At 55.4% G+C, this 21,260-nt stretch overlaps 2 protein-coding genes across 8 annotated transcripts in view; one reads left to right on the top strand and one right to left on the bottom strand.

Moving 5' to 3' along the window:
• Positions 1–3,319: 3,319 nt before the first annotated feature.
• CHPF2 (chondroitin polymerizing factor 2) lies at positions 3,320–9,151 on the top strand. Of its 3 annotated transcripts, none has more exons than XM_074366747.1 (5): positions 3,320–3,438; positions 3,852–5,106; positions 5,554–6,118; positions 6,801–6,983; positions 7,709–9,151. In XM_074366747.1, exons 2-5 carry the CDS (start codon positions 4,820–4,822, stop codon positions 9,014–9,016), a joined length of 2,343 nt encoding a protein of 780 aa, XP_074222848.1. In that variant the 5' UTR covers positions 3,320–3,438; positions 3,852–4,819; the 3' UTR covers positions 9,017–9,151. The 3 variants fall into 3 exon arrangements, with proteins under 3 accessions (XP_074222848.1, XP_010950780.2, XP_074222849.1); XM_074366748.1 differs by having other exon boundaries at positions 3,356–3,509; XM_010952478.3 differs by having other exon boundaries at positions 3,349–5,106.
• A 115-nt stretch (positions 9,152–9,266) lies between these two features.
• The window catches only part of SMARCD3 (SWI/SNF related BAF chromatin remodeling complex subunit D3), a 31,542-nt gene continuing 19,548 nt past the window's right edge, over positions 9,267–21,260 (bottom strand). For 2 of the 5 annotated variants that reach the window (XM_074366751.1, XM_074366754.1), the window contains 12 exons: positions 15,506–15,717; positions 13,730–13,772; positions 12,793–12,915; positions 12,533–12,671; positions 12,213–12,346; positions 11,932–12,033; positions 11,536–11,697; positions 10,557–10,654; positions 10,264–10,399; positions 9,872–9,994; positions 9,652–9,753; positions 9,267–9,449 (listed from right to left, as the gene is read on the bottom strand). In XM_074366751.1, coding sequence (XP_074222852.1) covers positions 9,396–9,449; positions 9,652–9,753; positions 9,872–9,994; positions 10,264–10,399; positions 10,557–10,654; positions 11,536–11,697; positions 11,932–12,033; positions 12,213–12,346; positions 12,533–12,671; positions 12,793–12,915; positions 13,730–13,772; positions 15,506–15,717 — 1,428 coding nt within the window. In that variant the 3' untranslated portion in view covers positions 9,267–9,395. Of the gene's footprint in view, positions 9,450–9,651; positions 9,754–9,871; positions 9,995–10,263; positions 10,400–10,556; positions 10,655–11,535; positions 11,698–11,931; positions 12,034–12,212; positions 12,347–12,512; positions 12,672–12,792; positions 12,916–13,729; positions 13,773–15,505; positions 15,718–18,573; positions 19,070–21,260 lie in introns of those variants that run through there. The other 3 variants (XM_074366749.1, XM_074366750.1, XM_074366752.1) reach the window with 3 other exon arrangements.

Here is a 21,260-nt window from a genome sequence, read left to right as displayed (position 1 = left end):
TTCCCTAGACTACCCTCCACCAATCAGGTGCCTACTATATGTCGCTCAAAGCGAGATGTTAGAGGTGCAGTGGTGACAAGTCTTTCCCTGACCTCAGGAAGCTCACAGTTAAGAGCACCAGCTAAAAATTGTCGCTTGCCATCTGGTTCTAGGAGAATGAAGTCACTAGCCACTGCAGTCACTGAGCTTCAACGCCCCCTGAAAGGAGTTCAGGGCAGAGATCAGGAATGAGGCACCCTATGCTCTGGGAATAACTGTAGAACAGGCTTCAGATAGAGATTTTCAGGAAAAGATTTCTATGAGCCCAATTTCTTGCATCTTCTCATATCTAGAAAAGAAGTAAAATCATTAATAGAGACATCTGCTCCTCCTGACTAACAGTAACCTTCTGCTGAAGTGCGTGCTTGATAGCAGATATTCCCCCCTTCACTAAAACCATACATATACTGACTTCTCTACTTCTTCTGAGCAGTTCCTCAGAGCCATATGAGAGGCTGTCTCCTGGGCTATAGTCCCCACTAGGCCCCAAATAAAACAACTCACAACTCTCACGTTGTGCGTTTTTTTCGGTCAATAAAAGGAAACATTTAAAAGGAAACAGATCATGACATTCAGGTGATAAGTGCCGTATGGGCAAAAGCACTGTTGTAGGTATAGAAATATATAGACGATAGTTAACTGACTGCAAAGCTCTTCTTTATGAAGCAAGGTAATTATTTATGGTTGTGAATCACGTAAAATTGCTCACCCAAGCACCTCGCCTTCTGGGAGGTCTACAATATGCCTGTCTCTCCAAGTCTCATTAAAATGTGGTTACAGGCAGCTTATGGAGAACTAAACTTACTTACACTCTTTCATTTCTGCCATCACATTTAATCCCCCCAGCAGATTCTGAGGTGGGGATTATTACCATTTTACAGATTGGAAATGAAGGCACAGAGTTGGTAGTAAAACAGCATTGCTGGTAAAGACAGTGCCAGGACTTGAAGCTGGAATCTTCTAGTTCCAGAACTCCAGCTCTCTAAAATGACTCAGGTTGGCAAAAGAAAGACTAACCGGTTACTTCTCTGAATCCACCTACATAGCCACCAATCTCACCCATGATTTCCCATGAATTAACAGTTGCTGAACAAGGTCTTTTTCAGCACAGCAAGAGTAGCATAGAAAATGTAGCAGTTCTGCCATTCCCATCCAGGGTTTAGATCTCTTGCAGGGAACAGACCTGGGCATGAAGAGAGAAGAAATAGGGAAATAAAAGGGAGAGGGATGGGAGGAGAAAAGGACTAGCTAAATACGAAAATCACAGGAGGTCAGCGCTAGAGACAGGAAATGAAGAGTCCAGATTCTTCATTTAAAATATGAAGAAGCTGAGACCCAAGGGAGGAAAGATCTCATCCAGAATTGACTAGAAACTTAGTAACTGAGAAAGATCTGGAGCTTTGCTGTTCGATGTGGTAGCCTCTAGCCACATGTGGCTGTGGAGCACTTGAAATGTGGCTAGTCTGAATTGAGATGTGCTGTGAGTGTGAAATATTCATTGGATTTCAAAGAGTGCATGTGGAGAAGAAAAAGGACGTAAAATATCTCAACCTTTTATATTGATTATATGTTGAAATGTTAATACTTGGGATATATTTAATAATAGAAAATATATTATTAAAATTAATTTCCCCTGTTTCTTTTTAATTTTTAAAAAATGGGGCTACCAGAATATTTAAAACTTACATATGTGGCTCACATATTTCTGTTGGACAATGCTGGTCTGGAACTTGCTTCTTTCAGTCTGTAGCTGAGTGTTTCTACTCTGCTTCCCAGCGTCTTCTAACAAGTCATTTATTTACCACCTATTTATGTGCCAGTTGCTGAGGGGAAATCAAATTGCACTCTGAGTTTAAGACCAAACACAGTAAAGGGTAACAGCGTGGTGTATTTCATCTCATGTGCCTCCTAGAATGGGTTCTTGACTCTATCAGCCCCAATGTTCCCATTTAATAACAAACTTTTAAAATAACACCCAGTTTCCTTTTTTGAAGTAAAGTTCATAGACGACATAACCTAATTACACACACAAACTTTAAAAAAAATTAGTGTAACGATAATTGAAAGAAGAAAGAAAAGGAAATCCTTTATAATAAAAGAATAATGTTATTTCAGTATGCTAACATAGGGCCACCTTGAATGTGACAGTACAGATGCAGGCAGAACACCATTAATGACATGGCTGTCCACAATACAGTTCTCCAGAATGGTAACAAGTAAATTCCTGGCCAAAACCAAAATACAGTCTTCCTTCCATTTACGTGATAGTTATATTCCTTCAAAATTCAGCACATATTACAACCCTGAAAAATTACTTAATTTCTATGTATAAAAACACAGGCTCAAGGATCAGATGAGTATAAGCCCCCCCCCCAACATGAATGTTCAATAGGGCATTTGAAAGTTGTGTGGGACAGAATTCTTTCTAAGGTGATACTAACTTGCAATGTACAAGCATCCTTCGCTCCTCCCCTCAACCATTTGACAATAAAATTGCCCCTGTATTCTTCCAAATTGCCCCCTACAGGTGTGCCATCCTGAGTGGGAACCCACCATAGTTGTTTGAAGGCCCTGCCTGCCTTCCAGCCTCCCCTTGAGCTGTTTTCCCCTCACTCAGCAGGACTCAGCCCCTTTGGCTTTCCCGGTTCTCTAGGCCAATCAATCTCTTCCTCTTTCAGGGCCTTCAGTTCTCATTGTCTGGAAAACTCCTTTTCACTTTTTGTCTGAGTAATTTACTGAACCTTTGGATCTCAGCATTCCCAAATTCTCAATCTAATTTAATTCTTACTGTCACGTTTTTCCACCGTACTCTACTATTCTGCTATGGTACCTATGACAATTTGTGATTTCTACCTAAATTTATATATTTTTGTCAATGTGTGTTTAATGCCTCTCCCTCCACTCTCAGTTCCCTGGGCAGGGACCATACCCGTCATGTCTACCACTTGTTTTCCATGGTCTAGAACTTAGTAGGCAAGCAACAAACATTTCTGAAATAACTGAGTGCGTGATGGGGTTCGGAAGCCCATTGAGAGAAGTCGTCAAGGAGGCAGAAGCGCGCTCTTTGGGGGTGCGAGCATTTTTGTCTAGGGTACAAGGGAGCTGAGGTTGAAGATTTCGGTCACCTTCGGGGCCAGGCTGTGTTCACTCGAATTAGCACGTGCGGAACGCTGTTCTGGGGGTGCTGGTGGCTGGCGGGACCACCACGTCACCCCGCGGCAGGCACGCGGCGCAGACAGGGGGCGGGGCGGCCATAGAGAAGGCGGCGGCTGAGCGAGCGGCCGGATGCGGTCACCATAGAGACGGGGCCTGACAGCGAGCGGAAGAGGAAGGAGCCGGCTGGGCTGTGAGGTGGCAGCGGCTGCAGCGGCGGAGCCGGCGCCACGACCGGGCACTGGGGTCTGTTCCCCCTTTCCCGCCCTTCCCCACGCCAGGGGCGTCTGGGGCGCCGCTTCGGAGGACCGGAGCAGGTCCCAGCCCCACGCCCCCGCCCCCGCTCCCCGGGTCCGGGCTGGCCGCGGCGCCACGCCCCGGCCGCCCGTTATCTGCCCGCCGCGGCTCCCGGCGGGTCTGCAGGGGCCTCCCTCTGTGGGCCTCGGGGTGTCCCCCGTTGTCCTGCTCCCACTGACGCAGGCAGGGCTTTTTCCCCCACTGACGGGTCTGAGAACGGGGTCTTCGCCCTCCTCTCCTCGCCGGGACCTCCATTCCCGCCGCCCGAGTCTCCCTGCCCCTCTTGACAGCTCCATGACGCAGCCAGTTTTATTTCTGTTGTGAGACTAATGGCTAAAACTCGCTTTGGGCTTTCTTTCTAGGACTAGAATTGGTCTTTGATTGCTGAGAGGTAGACAGGGGTGCTGGGTTTGACAACGGCCGCACCCGAAGCCAGCCGAGCCTCTGTGTGCCTTCACAGGATCTGTGCGTCGTCGTTAGCTGCCTCTTGGGGTTTGGTTTCGGTACCTGGGGCCCTGGTAAAAGCAGACACCGAATCGCTCTTACACGGCCAGAGTTACTGTCATTTGCCTCTCGTCTCTTAGAGGATGGTAGGCAGCACCAGCCTCTCAGCAACTGGGATTCAGAGAAGACTGCCCTGCGAAATGGCTCTATCAGCCATTGTGCTCCTCTGAGAGGCTCTCAGTGCTGAGTCACCACATCCATCCACCTCATTTAGGTGGGCAGAGCTGTGCCCCAGGCCAGTGGCTCCTGACCACTCTTGACTAGGAGGAGGGGTTACTCTAGCCGAATGTTTCCTTAACTCTAGAATAGAGTAGGAAGGCCCTGACTCCGTCCCTGTGCCGGCCTTCAGCAGCCAGTCAGCAGCCCTTTCAGTAAACTGAGAAACGTGCCCCTAGACAGGCGCTCTTTGGAGTTGTGTTCGTCTAGCTGAGGGCTGTTGTTTTGATGGAGTCTGTGCTTTCCCCCAACCCTGTCTTTATTAGCGGCTGCTGTCTCTTGGCATAGATCCAGTCTACAGATGTATGGAGTCCTTTTTGGGTTAGGTTTGGCAGGATTGAGTTTTGTTTCCTCCCGTTTTTATTGGAAGACAGACCATAATCTCATTAGTGGGTTTAATTGATTCTAATATTTATTACCATTTGGACTGAGAGTCAGATCTTGCCCCTTGAAAACTGAAGACCAGGCAGATGTTTCCTGGGGATGTTGGGCCTGGAAGCAAACACGCCTTGTTCTTTTGTTGACCTCATTGACCCCAGGTTCCCTGGTTAAAACTGGCCTGGTACCCAGTAGCCCACTGATCAATCCTTGAGGCTGTGCCCTCCGGGGCATGCACTTGACAGGGCCCACCATCATGCGACTGAGCTCCCTTTTGGCTCTGCTGCGACCAGCACTGCCCCTCATCCTAGGACTGTCTCTGGGGTGCAGCCTGAGCCTCTTGAGGGTTTCCTGGACCCAGGGTGAGGGAGAAGATCCCTGTGTAGAGGCTGTGGGGGAACCAGGAGGGCCACAGAATCCAGACTCGAGAACTCGGCTCGACCAAAGTGATGAAGACTTCAAACCCCGGATTGTCCCCTACTACAGGGATCCCAACAAGCCCTATAAGAAGGTGCTCAGGTGAGAGCTATGTGTGTGCATAGTTCCCAGACCCCTGTTTAGCGTTGCACTAAATGCTTGCTTCTGCCTTCACTGGTATTCATTGTTGGCTACTTGGAGCATTCTTTGCATTATTATCTGTCATGGTTTGTTCAAATGTTTTCCTCTTCCTCAGGTCTGAGAAAGTCTCATCCACTGGTGTTAAATTAATGTTTGGATGCGCTTGCACAGGGCAGGAATTGGATCTAACCCATCTAATCCATCCTTGGTAGACCTCTCTCCAAATCAGTTCCAGTGTCAGCTACTCAGCAGATGCTCCCTCCGGTAGCTCATTAATGTTGATGAGGAGGTTTCTCCCTTCTCTTTTCTCAACTCCAACTCACTAATTCCTAGGGGGATGTATATGCTGGACAAGCTGGGTTCCTAAAGATTAGGGAGTTGACCTTTGGCACGCTGGTCTCTCCGCAGGACCCGGTACATCCAGACAGAGCTGGGCTCTCGTGAGCGGTTGCTGGTGGCTGTCCTGACCTCCCGGGCCACACTGTCCACTCTGGCTGTGGCTGTGAACCGCACGGTGGCCCACCACTTCCCTCGGTTACTCTACTTCACTGGGCAGCGAGGGGCCCGGACTCCTGCAGGGATGCAGGTGATATCTCATGGGGACGAGCGACCAGCCTGGCTCATGTCAGAGACCCTGCGCCATCTTCACACACACTTTGGGGCCGACTACGACTGGTTCTTCATCATGCAGGATGACACATATGTGCAGGCCCCCCGCCTGGCAGCCCTTGCTGGCCACCTCAGCATCAACCAGGACCTGTACTTGGGCCGGACAGAGGAGTTCATTGGTGCAGGAGAGCAGGCCCGGTACTGCCACGGCGGCTTTGGCTACTTGTTGTCCCGGAGTCTCCTGCTTCGACTGCGGCCACATCTTGATGGCTGCCGAGGAGACATTCTCAGTGCCCGTCCTGATGAGTGGCTTGGCCGCTGCCTCATTGATTCTCTGGGCATTGGCTGCGTCTCACAGCACCAGGTGACAGCCCTTTCAAGTTAATCCTGGTCCCCAACAAGTTAGGGGTGACTGAGTGATTGTCCTCCGGGCTGGGTGCTGCTGGCTCTTTCCCAGCAGCACCTTGGGGCTGTGTTTTCCTGTTCCCCGCCCCTGATCGCCCCTCTGGCTCTCCCTTGCTCCCCTCTGGCAGTCTTAGAACTCTGGGGCCATCAAAGGTGGCATCTTGCCAGGGACCCTCTGAGAAGTGAGAAATGTCCCCTACTGACCAGTCCCCCTCTCCTCTGGCCCCCTGCCCTCTGCCTCTTCCCTGATACAGGCACAGTTGTGAATGATCTGGGAATGTCCTAGAGAGCCACCCTGTTTGTTGGAGAAGAGGGGACGATCCCAGAGGGGGCCCATCCTCCCAGACCAGAGTATTGGGAGCATTTGCTGGCTCACTGCTTTTATTCCCTTGAGAAACAGTGGGGTTCTTTGCAGAGGGAATAGGGCATCCTTAGTTGCCTATTTAACTTACTCTTTTCCAAAATCCAGTGGTGAGAGTGAGGCCACGATTGAGGGGACACTGGAATGAGCTCCTGTCCCCCCCCCCACCCCAGTTCCACAGCACTGGCAGTAATAGGTGTGAATGCGAGGGGGGGTTAAAGGCGGTTGAGATGGGCACCCTTCCCTGTGGGGCATTGATTGGTATCCTTGGTCCCTCTAGGGGCAGCAGTATCGCTCATTTGAACTGGCCAAAAATAGGGACCCTGAGAAGGAGGGGAGCTCGGCTTTCCTGAATGCTTTTGCGGTGCACCCTGTCTCCGAGGGAACCCTCATGTACCGGCTCCACAAACGCTTCAGTGCCTTGGAGCTGGAGCGGGCGTACAGTGAAATAGAACAACTGCAGGTGAGCCAGGGGACCAGGGTTGGAGATGAGAGGGAGCTTCAGGGTCCAGGTGCACAGTGAGTGGAGAGGGAGGCTGAGCAAGGTAGAAAGAGGCTGACCATACCTAAATTTGAAACAACTCCAGGGAGAAGGGGCTCTTGGGGGTCTAGTTCAATCATACAACAATCAAAGCTCCTGGCATGACTTGCATGCACTTAAAAGGGCTTGCAGGTGAATTCTGAGGATCCGGGCTTGATAGAGCGTTTAGAATAGTTTTAACTTCTTTCCAGTAGAGTCTTTCCACCGAAGAGGCAAAAGCCCAGAAGTCCTTGAACTTCTAGCATTCTCTTTAAAAAGTCCAAAGGTAGAAGAATTGTCTAGTTGATTGTGGGGACTGTCAGGGGTGGAATACAGTTGAAAATAAAGGTCCCTTTATGAAGAGGATATGAGTACTTTGGGCATGGAAGAGAAAGGCTGCCGAGCTGTGTTTCAGGATGCTCTAACCTCCACGAAAGCACATTTCCCACCTCCTCCTTCTCACAGCAATTGTGTAAGGTGGGTATGATTCTTATGCCTTCTGCATCTTACAGGTAAAGAATGTAAAGTACAGGGAATTAAATGATAAGCCGACGGGCATCTCACTAAGTGTTGATGGAATCAGGACAGACCTCAGAACCCAGGACACCGGAGCTGGGTAGGGTGCTGACTACCTAGATGGCATTAACCGTGCGTCCCTCCCACCCTAGGCTCAGATCCGGAACCTGACTGCACTGACCCCAGAGGGGGAGGCAGGGCTGAGCTGGCCCATTGGGCTCCCTGCCCCTTTTACAGCGCACTCTCGTTTTGAGGTGCTGGGCTGGGACTACTTCACAGAGCAGCACACCTTCTCCTGCGCAGACGGGGCCCCCAAGTGCCCGCTGCAGGGGGCCAGCAGGGCAGATGTGGGTGACGCCGTGGAGACTGCTTTGGAGCAGCTGAATCGGCGTTATCAGCCCCGCCTGCGCTTCCAGAAGCAGCGGCTGCTCAATGGCTACCGGCGCTTCGATCCAGCGCGGGGCATGGAGTATACCCTGGACCTGCTGCTGGAGGCCGTGACACAGCGAGGGCACCGGCGGGCCCTGGCCCGCAGGGTCAGCCTGCTGCGGCCGCTGAGCCGGGTGGAAATCCTCCCTATGCCCTACGTCACTGAGGCCACCCGAGTGCAGCTGGTGCTGCCGCTGCTGGTGGCCGAAGCTGCTGCGGCCCCTGCCTTCCTCGAGGCCTTTGCAGCCAGTGTCCTGGAGCCACGAGAGCATGCGTTGCTCACCTTGTTGCTGGTCTATGGGCCTCGGGAAGGTGGCCGAGGGGCCCCAGACCCATTTCTTGGGGTGAAGGCAGCAGCGGCTGAGTTGGAACGACGGTACCCTGGGACGAGGCTGGCCTGGCTCGCCGTGCGAGCGGAGGCCCCTTCCCAGGTGCGGCTCATGGACGTGGTCTCTAAGAAGCACCCGGTGGACACGCTCTTCTTCCTCACTACCGTGTGGACCAGGCCCGGGCCCGAAGTCCTCAACCGCTGCCGCATGAATGCCATCTCTGGCTGGCAGGCCTTCTTCCCAGTCCATTTCCAGGAGTTCAACCCTGCCCTGGCACCACAGAGATCTCCCCCAGGGCCCCCGGGGGCTGGCCCTGACCCCCCGTCCCCTCCTGGAGGTGACCCTTCCCGGGCGGCTCCCGTAGGGGGCAGGTTTGACCGACAGGCTTCTGCAGAGGGCTGCTTCTACAATGCTGACTACCTGGCGGCCCGAGCCCGGCTGGCTGGTGAACTGGCAGGCCAGGAAGAGGAGGAAGCCCTGGAGGGGCTGGAGGTGATGGATGTTTTCCTCCGGTTCTCAGGGCTCCACCTTTTCCGGGCCGTGGAGCCAGGGCTGGTGCAGAAGTTCTCCCTGCGCGACTGCAGCCCTCGGCTCAGCGAGGAACTGTACCACCGCTGCCGCCTTAGCAACCTGGAGGGGCTGGGGGGCCGCGCCCAGCTCGCCATGGCTCTGTTTGAGCAGGAGCAGGCCAACAGCACCTAGCACAGCCCGGGGCCCTGCACCTCCACACATTTCCACCTTGGCCCTGTGAAGGCAAGGCAAGATGGATGGACAGATGGAGAGCTTATTGCTGTATTTTTTTTAATAAGAAAATGTTATTAAAAGTGTCTTCTGCCAGACTGTTTTTAGGTCTAGGGAAAATGTAGTGAGAAGACTCTGAAGAAGGGGGTGGGCGTTTCCCAGAGGGACCCAGTGCCCTTCCCTCCCCAGTCATCAGTGACCACACAGCTGCTATCGGACGAATGACCTTTAATCCAGTCCCCACCTCACCCACCAGGCATCAGGAGTGGTGGCAGAGCCCCAGGTGACAGGGCAGGGGCCCAGAGGCCCATGGTGGCGGTGGCACTCATTCACAGGGTTCCTAGGTGTTACGCACGACCAGCGACTGCTCCAGCTCCTGCCTGCGCTGCTGGATCTGTAGAGAAACAGGAGCAGGAGCAGGGTTACGTGTTGCTGGTGAGTGACAGGACAGGCCCCCACCTGCCCTGGAGGAGCATCTGGGAGCAGGGAAGGCTCCCTTGTGGTGAAGGGGAGGGTGGAGTGGCTGGTGAGGCTGAGAAGGGAGGTTTCTACTGGAGTAAGTGGGGGAGGCTGGAGGTATCGGGGGCCCTCCACACCTTGCAGTAGAAGTAGCGGCTGACGGCTTCCTGGGACCAGGGCTGGTGGTAGAACTCGGCCCGGCGCTCCTCCTCAGGGTTGCCTGCCACATCTGTCATTACCTGGGAGGGAGCAGTGGGGTCAGCCCTGAGCCCAGAGCCCCTCCAGCCCCTGTGTACCACGTTCACGGTCTTCCCAATATGCTTGTCTTCCATCCAGTGCTCCCTGAGTCCCCTTCACCTTGAGGTCCCGGCTCTGGGAGCGGAGGAGGTCTTGGATGTAGCCTTTGGGGTCTCTGGAGAAGCTTAGCATGAAGTCCCTCTGGATCTTGAGCTGGTTTATGGACTCAATCGTCTCATGGATCTACAGGTAGAAAGACAGATCCTTTCACCTGGCAGTGCTGATGTGGGAGAGGAGGGGAGTGGGCAAGAGGTGGGAGGGGTTTGCTGCTGTTCCTTTGAAGAGCAGCCCCTCAAGCCCCCGAGGCCTCTGCAGTCCCAGGGAAGGGGGTGGGGGGGCCGAGCTCCAAGTAGCTCACCTCCCCTTCAGAGGCCCATGTTCTTGTCTGTTTTGTCTGTACTTTTGTCATTTGGGGGTTGATGTCCCACTCCAGCTCTGGGCTGTGGCCCCACCTTACTGTCCAGAGCACTGATCTCCTGCTGGTTGGCTGTGGACAGGAGGAAGCTGCTCATCTGTCCCTTCAGCGGCTCCTCCACCTCCACGTCAATGTCATAGCACGCTGTCTTCTTCTGGTCCGACGGGTCCACGCTGCCAGGGAAGTCCAGCCCTTGGTGTCTAGCTGCCCCGCCACAAGAGGCCAAGGGCCAGAAGCCACAGGGAGGGAGGGGCCTGGGGGTGGGAAGATGGGACAAGGAGGGCGGGACCACAATGATTCCCTGTTCTGAGGAGCAGGCTGGGGCCTCACCTGATAACGTGGTTGATGACAATTGGGTCAGGGGGCAAGAGCAGAGCTGTGAGGCGCTGGGGGATCTCAGAAAACTTCAGCCTCGGACAATCAAAAATCTGAAGTAGGAGAGAGAGATCACTGTTCTGTGCTTGAAAAGAGCATACTTTCCATTCTGAAAAGGCCACAAGAAGCCAGGAACAAGTCTAATTCCTCAGTGCCTGTGGGGCTGGGCGAGGGTGGCTGTGAGTAGTGGAGCGCTGACAAGGAGGTGGGTGGGCACCACGCAGAGGTTGAGAGCACAGGCCCTGGGTCGGCTGGCCTGAGTATAAACCCTCCTTCCACCACTCTCTGTGAGACCCTGAGCAACTTGCTTAACATCTCAGGTCTCAGTTTCTTCCTCTAGAAAGGGGATGATAATAGGACCTATCTCACGGGGTTGCTGTGAAAATTGAATGAGTCGGCACATACAAAGTGCTTGGCACGTGGTAAGCGCTCAATAAACATTGACTCTGATTTTCACTACTCAGGTGTATCTGCTGTATTTCTTTAAAAGTTATTATTAATCATGGTCTCTGGTAGAGTTTTGTCAAGTCACTTCCACAGCAATTTGATTTTCCTAACTGCCCAGTGGATTAGATGGGACAGGTTTGTTATCACTGTATTGTATAGCTAAGGAATAAGGCTCAAGATAGCTAAGTAATTTACCTAAAGTCTGGACCCAGGACTAGAACCCAAGGATCTTAACTCCTAGTGCCAAGAATATGTTCCCAAAAGCTGTTGGCTCAGTAGGGTTCCAGGTCTAGTCTGGGGAGGCTGAAATGGATGGGCTGTGCACAGAGCTATGCCATGGTACAGCCTGGACTAGAACCCTGGTCTCTGGCTCCAAGACCATGAGTCTCTACCATTTCTGATACCAGGAATCACGGAGGGAGGGATGGGGTTACCTTAGTAACCAGTAATTCTGCCAGCTCCCCATGGGGTTCGGGAGGGAGGGTACCTGCTGGAAATACTTGTCCCCATTGATGTATTCCTTGTCGTGCGAGTCCTGCAGCCTGTTGGTCTTCACGTACTGCCACAGGGCCTGGACGATGGCTGAGCGGCTCTGTGTGTGCAACCCCAGCAGCCGGGCCAGGCGGGGGTCCAGTTTGAATTGAGGAGGCTGGGAAAATTAAATAGAGAGAGGAAAGAGCTCAGGGCCAGAAGGCTCGGGACTAGGGGAATGTGGTGGTTGGGTTCCTGGGAAACATGCTTCCGGAGAAGATGGGATAGGGAGGAGAATGGGGTGACTCACGATGTGCACCTTTGAGGCCGAGGCCCACCCTGTCTAGGGGGAAGGGAATGGGGGTGCGGAGGGCCTCCTGTGGTGTCTGGGGCGGGGTGGGGAGGCACGGACCTGGTAGTCCAGCATGAGGAGCAGCGTGCAGCGCACACTCAGGTCCCCTGGCCTCTTCACCTGGAACCCATCTGTCTCCTGTGTTGTGGGCGTCCGGTGCCACTGTCCAGGGGACAAGAGCTGGGTCACCTCACAGGCCCATCTGGGCTGGTGGGGCCTGGGGCTCTAGGGTGGTCCCTGAGCCAGATCTATGCAGCTGATAGGACTGAGGTCTAGGTTCTTCCAGGATTGTGGTCTGTGAAAGGGTGGCAATTCAAGGGCAGGAGGGGTTGGGGTCTTACCTCCACGAGGTGGTTGTCAGGTCCATAAAGGTCTTTGTCCAGCTCAATGACCAAACTCTTGAAGAAAGAAGAGAACTTCCGCTTCTGCTTGCTGGGCTGTGGGAGAGGAATGGACCGTGGGGGCAGAACAGGGACTGTGGGGGCAGGATGAGTTGGGAGTGGGTGGGGCTGGTTGGGTAGGGCAGCACAGTTAGAAGCAGGCCTCCACAGCAAAATGTCTCTCTAGACCACCCACCCCTGGCCAGGGCTGACTCCCTAACCCTAGTGAAATGTTCTGTCCTCAGCTCAGCCCATACCCACCCCAGGACACCTGGAGAGACCTGGGCCAGGACGTACGTCATCCAGGAGCTTCCCCTCCACCCGCAGCTCCCAGGAGGCAATGCTGCCATCAGAATCCTCAGCATCGGGCTTCGCAGGGTTAAAAGTATTGGAGATATAAAGACGCAGCTTCCGCTTTTGCTGTAGAAATAAAGAGTGTAGTACAGAGCCAAGACTGTGTGCTCCCGCCCCCAGGACAACCCCGCTTCTCCATTCTGGGAGTAAGACTTAGTGTCCTTCTCCTGCCCCTAAACAAAGGCACCTTCATCGGCCTCTTCAGAGCCTCCTGGATGTCCACCCGCTTCCGCATGATGGTTTGATCCAGTTTTCTCTCAAACGCCAGGAGGTCCATGTAAGCCTGGGACTCTGGGACCAGCTCTCGGATCTGGAAGAGGAGGAGGAAGGCAGGGAACCAAGGACTCAGCCAGTCTTGCAGGTGGAATGTGTGTGTGCCATGGGGTCCCAGGGCACAAACAGTGTGGCAGGAGCTGGCTAGTTCAGGGTGCAGACCTTTGAGAGCTCGAAAGAGACTCTCCCCAGGACTCCACATCCAGCATTAAGGGCCTTGTTTGTAGGGATAAAACTGCTCCTGCTAGGGAGATTCACGCATTCCATCACTAGGGGAGGCCGGAGCAACCATGCAGCCCAGCAGGCACTAGGGCTTCACCTCCTCATCTTGTCCTTTCCCTTGTCACATGGCCTCTGGACTTCCCTTGGGTGTCTGCAAAGTGGCTAGGACCCTGAGGTCCCTGAGACATGGAAAGTTGCCACTTGCTCCAACTGATGTCTCAATCATGCTATCTCCGTACCCAGCTCAGCCTGGGTCCGCTTATGATGCCCGGGCCTTTGGCCAGCTTCTGTTCCCTCAGTCCCCCTGCCAGCTGGTGATCCCCTAGCTCTTGTCCCCTCTTTGTCCCACGCCTTTACGTCTTCAGACCTCTGGAACTCAGTCTACTGCCCCCAGGCCCAGTATCCTACCCTGTATGGCTCCACTTCTTCCCTCCCCCCACCCCCTCCCTCTGGCCTGGGGAGCCTCACTTCTTAATTAGCTTTTTAAACAAAAAGTGAAAGTGACTGGGACGCTGGAGCTCTGCTCCTGGGGGGGGGGGGGAGGTGGCCAGGGTGGTGGGGAGGGGGGAAGGAGGGCGGAGCAGCAAAGGGTGGGGGGTGGGCTGGGGGCTGCTGTGAAAGGCACTTACCCTTTGAGGGAGGATTTTGTCAGCCATCTTCCTCCTCTTGGCACTGTACATTTTTTAAAGAAAAAACCAGGTTACCATGGCGACAGATCTGGGAGTAACGAGGCCACCTGCTAAATTATCCTGACATCTCAGCCCGCCTGGCTGGGGTTCCCACAGCCCACTCGTCTGCCCAACCAAGGGGCTATGATGTGGTGTGTTGCACTGGCACTCTGTCCTCTCACGAGGAGCAGAGGTGACCCCGTCCTTTCTGTAGCCTGGGAGCCCCTTTCTGCTCCACCACATCCTCAGGGCCAGAGAAATTAGACTCTGAAGGGGCTAGGGGTAGGGGAGCTGCAGAAGCAAGCGTTTGAGGAAAGCTGGGAAGGGGAGAGGACAGAGGAAAGGGAAGAAGGATTCTGAGGATTTTCCTTTTCTGCTAAGCAGGGGTGCATGTTCAAGGAGGCCTGAGCTCAGAGGAAGGGGAGCAGCCCCGGTGCCTCATCCCTGGAGCAGGAAGTGATGGTGTGAAGCTGCTGAGGACTCGCACCCCTGCCCTGCCTGGGCTTGGAAGGCGACACTGGTGGGCAAGGAATGCTCATGCCCTTGGACCACTTGCCAACAGGGCCCAGGGACACACCCATAGGTATTCAGAGAGTGGGTATGGATGTTCTCCTGTGGGTGTGGCAGTGGGCTGGACCTGGGGTGGCAACTGAGACTTGGACTCTTCTTGATCCACTAGCCGCTTCTGACTCCCAAAAGCACCCCAGAAAATCCTTGGCGGGTAGAAATAAGGACCCATCCTAGAGGATGGCTGCATACTGCCCCCGTGTGGTGTTCTCAACCACTGCCCCCTACCTGCCCAAAAATCTATTCTAAGGCTAGGCAAGCAGTTTTCTGAAAGGTCTGATTTGTTTTGAACCAATTATCTATGTGAAATTTTCCATTTATACAATGTAAATCAGAGACTTTTTTTTTTTACTGTATTAAAAGAATGACTCACTGCGAAACAATTCATTGTGGGATTCCTATAAATGGTAAATTTCCCTTGATATGTAAAAAATATTTAATAATGAGCTAAAATCCATATTGCACCTTTTATAGGACTCCATCTGGTGTGCAAAGGGAAGCATGTGTGTTTGGCTAAATAGTGAAACCCAAAGAGATATCTCTCTTGCCAGGCACCAGCATGGGCTTTTGGGGTGCCACCAGCTGGCTCAGACAAGGAAATCGGCTGGCCCCTGGTGGTTTGGGGGCAGACCTGGTCCAGAGGACAGACTGTGGCAGCTCTTCAAGCTTTGAGTGCCTAAGAATCACCTGAGAGCACAACGGGGCAGAAATTGCCCACCCACAGGGCAAATTCCCAGGCTCCACCCACCTGGCCAGAGATTCAGATTTAGCTGGAGTGGGGCTTTTAAACAGTCAAGCCAGGGGATTCCGAGGAAGGCACACTGGACAACCACGCTTTAAGAAACACAGCCTCTAAAGCTCTGCTCTCTGTCCTAATGTCAGCCCTGCCTCCACCCCAAAGACTGAAGCATCACCCAAACCTGGGGACAAGGGGTGGAGAGAGGGACAGAGCAGGTGGCGAGGAGAAGGGCGCGACGGCCGCAGCCTGTCTCTACGGTGGGCACACAAAGGAACCAGACCAGTGCCCCCTCAGCCCCCCTCCCCAGAGGGTATCCCACCCAAGACGACTCGTTCCCTGATGATCATTCTCCCTTCTTCCAATCCCGCTCGTCGCCCACCCCGTCCCTGCGGGTCCTGCGGTCCGCCCCCTCCGCGCTGGGCCCCACTTACCTGCGGCTCCGCGCGGGGGCGGTGGGCACCGGCTGGCCCTGGCTCTGGGCCTGGCTCTGGCCGGGCGGGGGCGCTGCTCGCTTGCGGGCGGGCTCCATGCCCGCGGGGGCCAGGCCGGGTCGCACGGCGGGGCTGCCCATGTACGGGGAGCCCGGGGGGCCCATGGGCGCCCCCTGGTGGGGCATCCGGGCTCCAGACGGCATCCCGGGGCGCTGGGGAGGCGGGGGTGAAGCAGAAAGAGGCGCCCGCCGGTCGCACCAGGGCCCCGGCTCCAGGCGCGGTGAGCTGCGTCTCCCGCACCCCAAGCCCCCGGACCCGTGACCCTGATGCCGACGGCGTGAGCGAGGGGTGGGAGGGGCAGGGGCGCCGGAACCGCGCGGCTTTGGCGGAGGGGGCTTTGCGTCTCGCTGCAGGAAGCTAACTGAAGCCAGGCAACTGCACAGGGCATTGCCAGCCTCGGATTTGCGGAAGGTGCCGCGAAAATGAATATTAATGGCGCCTTTCAACCTTTTCAAAGGATGTTCACATCCACACGCTCTTCAGCAAGACAGACTGAGCGGGTCCTTCCATCCCCACTTGACAGATGAGGCAACCGCGGCTCAAGGAGAAAAGCAACCTAGCCAAGGTCATGCAGCAACTCCTGGTGAAGGCAGCACTGAGCGGCTGTTTCCTGAGGGGACAGGGTCTTTGCTCTCTGCTGCTTCATTTCGTTTAGGGGCTGAGCTCCCTGCTGGGACTTCTGCCGCCCCTCTTTCCATTCCCTGCTTCCCAGTCCATTTCCTGGGCTGTCCTGCCCTTGCACTCACCCTTTCCATCTCAACCCACTCTTCTCCCTGGGCCCCTGCTTTTGATCTCTCAGCTCCAATCCTCACCCCCTTCCTCTGATTCCAATACTCCACAGGCAGGGGCTTTGCTGACTTGGCCAACCCCCACAATTTGCTCCCAAGGTGAAGGCTGGATGTGGGGCTGGAGGCCACCTGAGAGGCTGAGGTCAGACTTCACCAGGATTCTGTGATGGTGTCAGGGGAGCTCCACTGGAGGTGGGCTGTTCAGAGGGCTTGGGTAGCTCAAAAGCAGCAGCATTTCCTCTTATTAAGGGGAGCACTTCATCTCTCCCTTTTTGTCCTCCTGGATTACCAGAGATGGTCGCATCCTCCAGACCGCCTCACTTCCCACCCCACCCAGTGAGGTCAGAAGTCAGGGCTCAAAGAGGGCCCAGGAGAGGGAGATGAGGTAGGTGATTCCCTCACCACTACTGGGGTGCTCAGATGGGAGGTAGATGACGTCAAATTCATCCAGTGAAGTATCCCACAGACTTTAAAACCCCACCTGTCCAGATTCCAGAAGAGGGGCTGGGGAGGGCCAGAGGGGCTGTAAAGTGGAGGCTGGGTGGATGTCTCCCTGGGACAAGGAGAGCAGGAAGGAGATTAGGGAGTGAGGGTTGCAGACCCTGTGCCCCTGTTACCATTTAAGTATGACTCACTTCAACCCCAGGAGTGCAGCTGCTCCCAGGAACAAGGAGGAGCCCTAACCCCGAGCTTGGTGAATTCCTTCTAACTGCCAACTCTCCCTCATGCCCTGCACTGTGTCTAACCCTAACCCCCAGCCAGCCAGCTGTCTCCGCCCATCGCCTCCACAGTGAAACCTGCCTGTCCTGTGTCTGCCTCCCCCGCCCCACCTGACCCTGTCACTCACACCTCCAGGGTGGTGGCCCAGAATAGAGCCCCAGCTGGCCATTCCCCACCAGCACAAATGGGGTACTGGGAGTGGGGCAGTGGGGCTCACAGCCACCCAAGAACTGAAGCTCTAAGTTGGCCAAATAAAAAATCCACATGTATAGCCCCTCTTCTTCCTAGATGGGCCTTTTCAAAGGGACTCCCCAAGCAGCAAGGTTAGGACTGGTCACTAGGCTGACCGACATGGGGACCACTTGGAAGTTAGCCCAGAGATCCTTGGGGGCTGGAGGACAGGCTGCCTCAGGGAAGCCCCTTTCCCCATCAGCTGTTCTACCATTTCACAAGGCCAGTGGTACTCACTGATCTGTTGAATAGGCCCTGAGAGGGAAGCTTCCAAAGCCTCAGAGAACTATGCCAGCTACCAGGGTTCAGTGACCCCCAAGAAGGGCCAAGATTCTAGGGACTCTGGCCTCCCTGACTGAGAACGTGCCTTCCTCAGGGGTCGCAACCAAATTTGGCCATAGTAAACCTGACTGTTTGCTTTATACCACCAGCACCCAGCCCAAGTCCTGGAGCCCCTGCCTCTCCCATTCCACTGTCCTCCACAGCCTTTCCAACCTGATTCCATTCCCTCAGGTCCCCTGGGCTCCCTGAGGCTCCATGTGGGCCTTCTTGTGGCCGGATGGTGCTGCCCTGTCCCTTGGTCTCTAGGCCTCACATCTTTGACTCCAGCCCTTCCTTCACACCTTTGCAGCATTAAGGACATCAGCTTCTGGTGGCTGAGTCAGCCAAGGGATCCTCAGACCCCTTAACTTGGGGTCTGCCCCTAGAGAGGGCCCCTCTCTGGCCCTGAAGGCAGAGGCCATCAGCGAAGCCCCAGAGCCCTCCTGCTGGGATGCAGAGGTTGTTCAGACAGAGAGCTTCCCGCTCACAGGGACTCCAGGGTCACCTGCTCCTTGCTCCTGAGACACAGAGAGTCACTATCCCAGCGGATGAACAGTCAGCCCAGCCCAGCGATGCCATGTCCCCCACCCCCACCCCCAGGGCAGGGGTAACACCTGGGCCCACAAGGAAAAGAACAGAAGACAACACGTCTGGTACGGGGGGAACCCCCACTTGGCGGGGTACAATCCCCAAGTCCCACCCCCAGCCCCTGACAAGAACCCATGCAAACGCCTCCCTTCCCCGCCCGGGCACCCATCCCCGGCCAGCCGCCTGACGACGTGTTCGGGTGCCAGGGCGCCGGCACAGTCCCAGGGCTGGGCCGCGGGCCGTGGCGCCCCTGCTAGAGGAGTGGGAGAGCGGGAGCCCCCTCTCGGCCCCTCCCGATCATCCCTCCATTCAGCCCGAGCCAGCTCGCTCACCCTCCCCCGCTAACTTTCCCCCACTCACCACCCCATGGACCAGAAACTCAAAAAGTTTGCTTTTCGTGGCTTTGCGCGCCCCTCCGGCAACTTCGTCCGCGGCCATCGGGGTGGGCTCAGCGGCTCCTCTCACTCTCTCTCTCTCTTCCTCTTTCTTTCCCTTTTCTGCCTTTTTTTTTCCTCCAACTCTCCCCTCTGAGTCCTGCTGGGCTCTCTCACACTTCTACTCGAGCGGAGTGGGGAGGGGGCCCCTTCAGGGCTGCCCTGACGGCCCACGGCCCACGCCGCCGCCGCCCGCCCGCCGCCGCCGCCGCCGCCGCCGCCGCCGCGGCTGCCGCATTCCTGCACTGATAAGACAGAAATAGTCCGGCGGCCCGGGGTCTGCCTGTTGACTCGGCGGGGACAGAAAAGCCTGCCTTTCCAAGCCTCGCTGGCCAAACAGCGCAGATAAGCGGCGAGGCACGCCGGCGAGCCCGGCTCCCGGGCACTGGGCAGCGGCACTGCAGCCGGAGGCCGCCCGAGGGCCGCGGGGAGGCGGCGCGGGAGGGGACGCGAGGGGAGGCGGCTGGGGGCTCGCCGGCCACCCGGCCTCTCGCCACAAATAGTTTCTCGGTTAGGGAATTCGCCGGCAGGGCCAGGCAAGGAACAGTCAGTTCCAACTTTGCCCCCAAGTGGCTCCTGCTGCATTTCTGAGGCCCTTTCCCCAGAGACCTGGCAGGCCAAGTAGGGAAACATTCGCTGGAAGGAATCCGGGGGGGGAGCCGGAGCCCGGAGGAGGCCTTTCTCCTGCACTGGGGCAGCAGTGGTGGGTGTGCCCCGGGAGGCGGTGTCCCCCTGCGTCCACAGATGTGTGCGCCCTTGTCTCACCCGCCGTGTGTGTCTGCACCCTTGTGTGGGCACGGCTCGGTGGCTGTGGGTGTGGATGTTTATGTGCGTGCACAGACAAATGCCTTCTCTGTGTGCCTCCCTCCACGAGAGCCTCTAATGCGTGCGCGCGCGTGCGGGTGCGTGTGTGGCAGGACACCGTCTGTGTCGTCCAGCTCTGTGCGAGTCTATTTCGGGGTATGTGAGTCTTTGTCTCTATGTGAGAAAGTGAGGGCAATAGGGGAAGTATTTCCGAAAGAGGGAGGTGGATCGGGCTCATGAGAACAGGAAGAGAACGTGTGGGAGAAGGCAAGGAGCTGGGTGGACGGATGAGTGGAGAGAGTGAGGCAAGCAGGACCTGACCGCTTTGGAATGGGGTGTGGGGTGGGGGTAGGGGACCCAGAGGAGCTGGGGCGCTGAGTATGGTAGGGCCATACCTCAAGACTCAGAGAAAGAAGGGATAGGGGTGGGGCTATGAGGGAGCCCCAGAAGAGGTGGTGATGAGGGAGCTGGCTGGGTGAAGGAGGGACAGGAAACAGGAGGGGCAAATCCTGAGATTCCCCAGGCTGAGAGCCCTGGCCCCTCCCATGCACCGGAGGCCACACCCCTCTCTCCTCCTTCAGGAGGAAGAGCCCCGGGGCTTCGGCACTACCCAGGGTCAAGTTTATAGTCCTCCTGGGGCTGCACTGTCAGTTTCCAGGTGCGGGTGGGGCAATGCCTGGGGGAATTTGTTGGAAATTTTATTTGAAGTTAGATACTGAAGACCCAGCATTACACTGGCGGGTCCTGACCCTCAACCCTTCAGAATGGGAGTGTTCTGGCATGGGAGTCTTTTGCCTGCAGTCTGATTTCCTTGGGCCTTCTTGTGCTTCTGGCTGTCACTGTCCACTTAAGTGCCCACTGTCAAGCCCCTGAAAGGCCAGAGAGGGCATGTGGTCCAGGATGCCCCTCACCTACCAGCAGCTTAGTAGGGGAACTAGAGATCCCCTTCCTACCAAATCTCTACCTGGGCTTACCCCTCGACCCACGCACGCAGAGACTGGGCCCTGGTCGGGTGGGAATGGGTGGGTGTTTGCCACAGGCCATGAAGGTGGCTGCTGGTAATCTGGGGAGGTGATCTCTCCAATTCGTCTGCTAACCTCCAAACCCCTCACTCTTTCCCATTTCTAAGCCTCTGTTCCCACTCTTCTTTTGCCTGGAATCCCTCTGCTGCTCCCCTGCCTGTCCCTATCACAATTACTCTTTAAAGAGCTCAGGTCCCTCCTCCTCCAGCAAGACTTCCCTGGTCCCACACCTGTGCACAGATCTTTGTGTTCTCTTCAATGTCCATTGCCATCTACCTTGGGCCATGAACTGACACTTTACTAATGTCTCATGTGTCCTGCATTTCATCTGTGTTAGGTTTGCTGCAGCCCCCTGAAGTCTGGGGTGGGTCTTAAGTCCCACTCTCCCCCTATGCCTGCACATAGGCACTGGCCATGACCAATGCCTTGCAACTGCCCAAAGCTCAGTATGCCAGTGGACAGAGCTCATACTCTGCCACTTACCTGAAGGTGTGAGTCACCATGGGCACCCCTCCTATGGATGCTTCTAGCATGGACATGCTAAACCACAGGCTGTGGAGGTTCTGGGGGCCTGGAGCAAGGGCAGGTACCTCTAGGTTTTATGTAAAGCTCAGAGATCTCAACTCTTGGAGAGGCCTTTTGGGAAAAGACAACAGTAGAGGAGGTGGAAGGGCCCAGTGGGAACACCCAGCATTTGTGAGGGGACTGGTCTTGGTGGTGGAGGAGATTGCAGGAGGTGGTTAGGCCAAGGGTTCTGGTGGTCCCCAGGTGAGTATCACTCAGGTTC

This window comes from Camelus bactrianus, chromosome 7, assembly GCF_048773025.1.
Source record: "Camelus bactrianus isolate YW-2024 breed Bactrian camel chromosome 7, ASM4877302v1, whole genome shotgun sequence".
NCBI classification, from domain to species: domain Eukaryota; kingdom Metazoa; phylum Chordata; class Mammalia; order Artiodactyla; family Camelidae; genus Camelus; species Camelus bactrianus.
Note: the sequence above shows the minus strand (reverse complement) of the source record. Positions and strands in the feature narration are given on the sequence as shown.

What these genes read in the sequence shown, in the direction of transcription:
- CHPF2 (XM_074366747.1), top strand. Translation starts at nt 4,820, where the DNA reads ATGCACTTGACAGGGCCCACCATCATGCGACTGAGCTCCCTTTTGGCT. An exon ending in GCTGCGTCTCACAGCACCAG is followed by an intron (nt 6,119 to 6,800) that starts GTGACAGCCCTT and finishes TGGTCCCTCTAG; the next exon opens with GGGCAGCAGTATCGCTCATT. An exon ending in GTGAAATAGAACAACTGCAG is followed by an intron (nt 6,984 to 7,708) that starts GTGAGCCAGGGG and finishes CTCCCACCCTAG; the next exon opens with GCTCAGATCCGGAACCTGAC.